At 32.7% G+C, this 7,337-nt stretch overlaps 1 protein-coding gene across 1 annotated transcript in view; it reads right to left on the minus strand.

Annotated features, from left to right (window-relative positions):
• Window positions 1–3,794: 3,794 nt before the first annotated feature.
• LOC142338479 (four and a half LIM domains protein 3-like) overlaps window positions 3,795–7,337 on the minus strand; it is a 25,516-nt gene continuing 21,973 nt past the window's right edge. The window contains exon 8 of the mRNA XM_075388254.1: window positions 3,795–4,060. Coding sequence (XP_075244369.1) covers window positions 3,892–4,060 — 169 coding nt within the window. The 3' untranslated portion in view covers window positions 3,795–3,891. The remainder of the gene's footprint in view (window positions 4,061–7,337) is intronic.

The following is a 7,337-nucleotide window of genomic DNA, read 5'->3' on the forward strand; positions in this document are numbered from 1 at the left end:
CAGTATTGTTTTTCACTGAGACAGCAGTAGAAAACCATGAAAATGCGCAAAACACTGCAGCAATTTTCTTAGACCTTGCAAAAGCATTCAATTCAATTTCGCACAAAGTATTTCTTAAAAAAGCAGAGTCCTTCAACTTCTCTGAGCCTGTAGTTAATTTATTGAGCTCTTTTCTCGAAGAAAGATCACAATGCGTCAAAATAGGCACCGAGGTCTCAGAAAACATTTTCGTTAATCACGGAGTACCGCAAGGCACAGTATTAGGACCCCAAAATTTTTCTTTTATACGTTAAAGATTTTTGAGAAAAAATCAGAGGTGACTTTGAGCTTGTTTGAAAAATATTTTACTGAAGACGGATAATTACTTGAAGGAAAATCAACTCACTTTGAATTCGGATAAAACAGAACTACTTTATTTTTCTACTAGGGACGAATTAGAACCAAAAGTTACTTTTAACGGAAATTTAATAAAATCTGCTGAGAGTTGTCGTTGTCTAGGAATACACCCTGACTCAAAATTGACTTTTGAAGCACATCTAAATGTAGTTTTAAAGAAAATGGCAGCCGCCATTCGCTCACTATATCTTGTAAGAAACCATATACCTTTGGAAGTAAGGTTGCAAGTTTTCAAATCTTTAGTCCTGTCTCATTTGTCATTCAGCTGAGTTTATTTACAAACATTGTCAGCAAAAAATGTACAGCGTATATATCGACAGATTAATTGGGGCATAAAAGTGTGTTATATGCGTCGTAAATATTGTCGTGATATCCTTCTCAAATCGCATGTCCTACCAGCTGAATTAATTATTTCAAAGTTTAGTATATTGAAACTCCACACAGACTTGAATCAGAGGATAGTATCAGAAACGATTAAAAAATGAGCAAACCGCCTACAGTTAAAACAAAACAAATGGACAAAACAGCTGATAATAAGAACACAAAAGTATACTAAGCAGAGTAAAAGATCTTTGATTTTGAAGAGCATACAAAAATGGAATAAGTTACCCTCTAACGTAATAGCGACGGAGAACAAAACTCTTTTCAAAAGAAATTTAACAGAGTTTTTTCAACGTCAGCACGAAAGTTTTCCAATAGATAGACAGTTAGGATCATTCGTGTCATTCATTTTTTTATATAAAAGAACGAACAGCTTAATGGGTAACATCAATTGATAACATGAAGTTTGATGTATAATTTTGATTGTTTCAGTTAATATTCGTGATTAATCTGAAGGCATGTAAAATTTAACCTTTCGGTTATATTATTAATTTACATGTTTGGAAAAAAAACATTGCATATTGGTTCAGAAATCTTCTCTTATAAACAACTTATCCTGATTTCCGAGTTCTGAATTTTCTGCCAGGTTTTTTATTTTTCCGCTAATGTGTTCAAATTTCAAGTTTCGCTGTTTTGTTATCAAAACGGCATATCACTCAAAAATGATGTAACGGATTCAGATGAATATCTCTTCTATAAGACTCCGAACGTCAAATTTATTGAGATTGTTGATTATGCTACGCGGGTTTTTGTAACCAAAATATTTTTTCTTTCTGTGCCAACGCTGAGATATGGTACAGAAAGCGTTTTTCGGTCAGACTGAGGCCATGGTATTTCCCCACACAAGATTCCCACTCACAATTTATGTCGGCATTTGATTTGTTTATAATCATCTGCCAGGCATTGCGTGCTTATTGCCCTCAATTAGATGGAGCAGATCCATCGGGAATTGCATCTTCGTATATTGGGGGGAGAGCTAATTGTGCTGACTTCGGATTAGGATCGATCAAGCTGTCGATGATATTTTTTTCGGATGAGAGTTTTTGTTTTAAATACATTCTCCATTTTGCTCATCCGAGCGGGGATTCATTCTAAGCTTGTCCCAGAAGGGTTTGATGCAAGTGAAGTAAGCTTAACGCTTGTTGATGGCGCCATGTCGTACTAATTAAAATGTAGTACTAATTTTGCATAACAAAACCACTTTTACTAATTTTGGAGTGGATTTCGCCGTGATCTGATCTCCAACTGTAGGATCTATCGCTTTCTGAAAGACACAAAGCATAATTAAGAACTGAATGGTACGACCAAATGCAATTCTTAATAGTAAAGTTAATGAAATTATAACAGGGCAACTACTGAAAAGATGAAAATCTCTAAACAGGGAATTATGAATTCCAATTTGAGGGCGAAAAGCTGGACATGTCACGAGTTTTACCCCAAGAAGTCAAGTGCTTGAAATGATTATGACTTCAGAGTTCAATTAATGCATCAAATGGCTTTACAAAATTTTCAAATTTGAAAGGAAGCCTAGTTATAATAATACATAGTAATTAGTAAATTCGGGTAATGATCACTGTCAACTATTTTAAAGGTTTCTTTCTCATAACAGTTCAACTTCGCACTATCCAAATTACATATATCCCATCAAAACCCAGCTACCACCCCGCACCCCCCCCCCCCCCCTCCCCCGCCATCTACCAACATTCAACTACCTACCCCTTAACACCTACCCTACTCCCACTCACCTAACACCTCAAACTACCTCAACTACCACCCCCAACTACCCCCAAACCTAAACTAAAAAACGGAGTTTGGGTCGCGCCATCCGTCTGGCCCATGCTATTTTGGGTCTGTTCGATCTTTCCGATTCCCAACTTTGGTCTGCTCGGCCTGGCGCACAGAGATTTTTTGGTCTGTTCAATCTGTTCCATACTCAGTTTTTGGTCTGTTCAGTCTTGCCCATACCCAATTTTCGGTATGATTAGTATGACCCATACCCATTTTTTGGTCTGTTTGGTCTGGTCCAAGGTCTGGGCCATAATCTGTTCGGTTTGGCTCAGAGTTGTCAAAGTCTGTTACGTTTGGTACGTGGTTGGCAAATTCTGTTCGGTCTTGACCTTACCTGAATTTTGGTCTGCTTGGTCTGACCCCATTGTCCGCGATCCAAGTCCATGTGGACTATGCCTGTATTTGATCGCGGACTTCATCCTGGGTGGGTTTTGATCCAACTAAAAAATAGAAGTCTTTGAAAATCTCAGATTGTGAGACTAGAGTGTTAATCTAGACCGGATGAAATGAAATGAAATCTTTTTAAGTGTCTTCTATTTCATACAAACATAACTTGCCATATATCACTTTGAAAACTGTGCTTCAAGATGCAAAACAAAGTTAAAAAACTTTTTTTACCGAAGAAGTTTAATAAAAAGTTAAAAAACTTGAAGTACAGTTGAAAACGTATGAACATCTTTTTGAAAACTTGAAAACGCATGAACATCTTTTTGGGCATACATTAGGCACCAAAGTGGACTAGGCACAAAAATTATATTATGAATTAGGCACCAAATTTATGACAAGTTATGAATTTTTATGGATTCTATTTATGAAGATCAGCTAGTTTTATAAATCGCTTCAAATTTTCTACACAATGCAACGCTCAAAATTTGTTTGAGATATAACAGTTCTATAAGAAACGATTTGAAAAGCACTATGCTATTGTTGAAACTTTGGAATAAAGGCGCGCTCACCAGTTCACAGAAGCCAGTTCACAAAAAAGTAGGGACATTGCCATTTTCATTGACATTGCCATATCGTTTGATACACCTAAGCGCACGTGCCACTTTTTACATAATGATTTACACTATCTTATGACACGTGCTTTTGCTTTACAGTGGGTGGGGGGGGCATAACGTACTGGACACAAACGGAAAAATATGCAAATTTCCATTGATCTCATTTGGTTTTTCAAATAATTATGCGCTGAAATGGCGATAATATTTCATCGCATGTGCTCGTTTTCTATTTGAACATCAAATTACAAACTTCGTTGTCAATTTTGAGTGCTTTTCTAAATCAAAAATAAACAAAGAATGCTTCGATTCATGTATGAGTGCATTTTTATTTTTGGACTTCTATTCCGCGGATTTTGAATTTTCCCACAATCAGTGCCTGTACATCACCCAGGGTTTCCAGACCACATGGCTCACAGTAGGCCTGGACTGTCTCTGTACCATCATCTCGAGGGGGACAAATGAAAGACTTCTCGGGGTCAAGATTCTCCAAGCACCTAAATTGTCAACAATGAATTACAAGGAACTAGGGTCCTTTCCACTGTGTTCTGACCCCACTAATCTGTTTTTTGCTCAGTTTTTGCTCGATTTCTATTGCCATGAAACTTGATAAGATACTTTACAAACACAGGACAAACTAGTGAATGCATTGGGTCCTCAGCTTTAATGCGCTTTCAATTATGCAAGAGCATAAAAATTTATGGAAGTTGTTTCTCTTTTATTACACCCGCAACTTTAAAGCTGTTGAACTCAAGTTCTCATAACATTGTTTCATAAATTTTGATTTCCTCTGGTTTTTCAGTAACAGCACAATTTTCTAATTTCAACACTTTATGGAGCTGATCAACCACACCAAAATGCGCCATTCAATGCGTCCAAAGGGTGTTCATCTGCTGAAAGCAGCATTCTCACTACGAAATATTTGTTTTTGAAAGAAAAAACTTGTGAACGTCGACGAATATTATTAGCACATTGAATTCAAACAAACAGGAAAAATAGGCACAAAACATCTTAAAAGATGACGAAAAGATATTTGATTTTAAACAAAAAATTATAACGTATAGGATAATCTTATTTTGTACCCCAGTCGAGACAGGATGGTTATCTTACAAGACCTTGTCAGATGAATGGTTACATTGCCAGATTAATGTACAAAAAAAACTCACCAAAAACTATCAGTAATTTAACTCCGATATTGACCATTTATGTCTGAAAAGTTGACGAGTTGAAAGTTGTGGAAATGGATGACCAACTGAAAAAAGTTTTCCCGTTTGAAAACCAGAAAACAATTTTTGAGAATAACTGGTTACTTTTTTGTGTTTCTATATATATGTGGAAAACCTATTTGTCTACGGAAAGAAATAAGATAACAAAGAGATGAAGAACAGGATTCAAAATTTTTATTTTTGTAGCAACAGTGACAATTCTTTGAAACTTTTTTACCGCATAACTCACTAACTCTAACCAGGTTTTCAAACTCGAACAAAAGTAAAAGTTTTGTCGACATTTTCTATTATCTTTTGATTTGAAAAAAGCTTTTGATTCAGTTTCGCACGGGTTACTGTTACATAAATTATCTTCATTTGGTTTTTTGATCACAATCTCCTAATGCTCTTTCAATCATATCTCACCGGTCGAAAGCAAGTTGTTAAAGTTGAGGGATGTTTTTCAAGTGTAACAGTGGTGACGTCAGGAGTTCTTCAAGGTAGCGTGCTGGGTCCACTACTCTTTATCATTTTTATTAACGATGTTACAGACTCAAAACAACATTCTGAATAATTTCTTTATTGCGATGACCTTGAAAATTTTACCAGAACCTTGAAAAATAAAAAAAACGAAAACCCACAAAAATTTTAAAGTAAAGTGCCAATTTGTTCGAGAGTTCCATTCATATCTCTTTACGTGTTTGGTAAAAATTACGTTTAAATAGAATTACTGGGTTGTTGCCATTACCAAACAGATAAAAAGAGGTCGGACATAATCAGAAAAAAAAATTATTCGAAAATTATTCCAGCTTTTTTAAATTTTTGAATATAAAATTGTCAAAAATGAGGCAAGAGAAAAAAACAGACGGTTTGTAAAATTTGACTTTAGATAAAATTTCTTGTAAAAAATGTATAAAAAATATACATTAACTCTTCAAACAATTTCATTAAATCTTGTTCATACCTTGCTGATTTTTGCCCCATGCTTATTTCAAAGGGGGAAAACAATAATGATTGCATTCATGGACAATTGATATTTTTACAATGTTTTGATTTTAATTTATGCAAAACAAAGAGAGGCCATCAATAAAGTAAGTAGCCATTTATAAAGTGATGTTGAAATTTAAACTGCAAAACTGAAAATGATCAAAATACAATCATTAAACTTCAAAACAGCTGAAGCAAAACTTCAAAACAGCTTAAGTAAAACTTCAAAACGTTTCTGCATCAGAATAACTCAAAAACTTTTAGTTGAGATAATGTGCACAATGTCAACTTTTTGTCTAAAATCTCAAGAATGCTTAGATTAATATATCGAGAAACTGACAGCAAAAGGGTGGAAGTGCAAAAGGAAAAGAAGAAATGCCTTAATTTAGAGCGCAAATTTGCTACTAAAAATTCAGAGCAAATTTCAAGCCTCATAGAATACTGCACATCAAGTATTTCACCGAAATTTTAAGTTTTTATTGGAGAAATCCAAAAATCTACAATTTTAAAAATAATTTGGTGTAAAATTCCTGATTAATTGTCTAGTGATGCGCCTCTCATCTTTTTGAGACCAGTAAATTGATTGTCTCCAATATTATGGCAAAACAATTTTAAGTTAATTTTTGGAAAACGATCAACCAGTCACTGTGAATTTATCTCTATCAACTTGAACGGTAACTTTGCGTAATTTGGGTTAGCATTGTTGTCTGATCATTATCTACACTGTAGCGCAAAAAGTTTTTTCATCCTTAAAGGAAACCGATCTTTTTTAAAATAGAAGACATTAATCTAAACAAAATTTACCGATAACGTAAAAAGTTGACTTGAAAAACTTATTTTATCAATTTCCAAGGCTCTGCTCGAGCAAAATTTCTTTATATTATTCCTCCTTTAATAACAAAAAACAGATTTTTTTAGGAGGAAACATTAAAACCTAATTTTTGTAACCATTTGGTTAGATTATATTTAAACATTTAACCAATTATTTAAGCAAATCATTTGCAACTATTCATAAAAATTAACAAATAAGTTGCTTAAATACTTGATTAAACTTTTACAAAAATGTTGACAATTAGAGTTATTGAGAATCTATTGGCCTTATTTAGGATCCATTGTCCTTAAATCAGCAATAAGAACAAATTTTGACATTCTAACAAAAAGAACACCAATTTTGACATTCTGCAACAACAAGGTAACAATGTTATGTGCATCGCTGATAGCCATTAAGAATTTGACATATATATATATATATATATATATATATATATATATATATATATATCTAAAAATTATATATATATATATATATATATATATATATATATATATATATATATATTTAGATATATATATATATATATATATATATATATATATATATATATATATATATATATATATATATATATATATATATATATATCTAAATATATATATATATATATATATATATATATATATATATATATATATATATATATAATTTAGATATATATATATATATATATATATATATATATATATAAATATATATATATATATATATATATATATATATATATATATATATATATATATATAT

Source organism: Convolutriloba macropyga, chromosome 4 (assembly GCF_964194025.1).
Source record: "Convolutriloba macropyga chromosome 4, txConMacr16.3, whole genome shotgun sequence".
NCBI classification, from domain to species: domain Eukaryota; kingdom Metazoa; phylum Xenacoelomorpha; order Acoela; family Convolutidae; genus Convolutriloba; species Convolutriloba macropyga.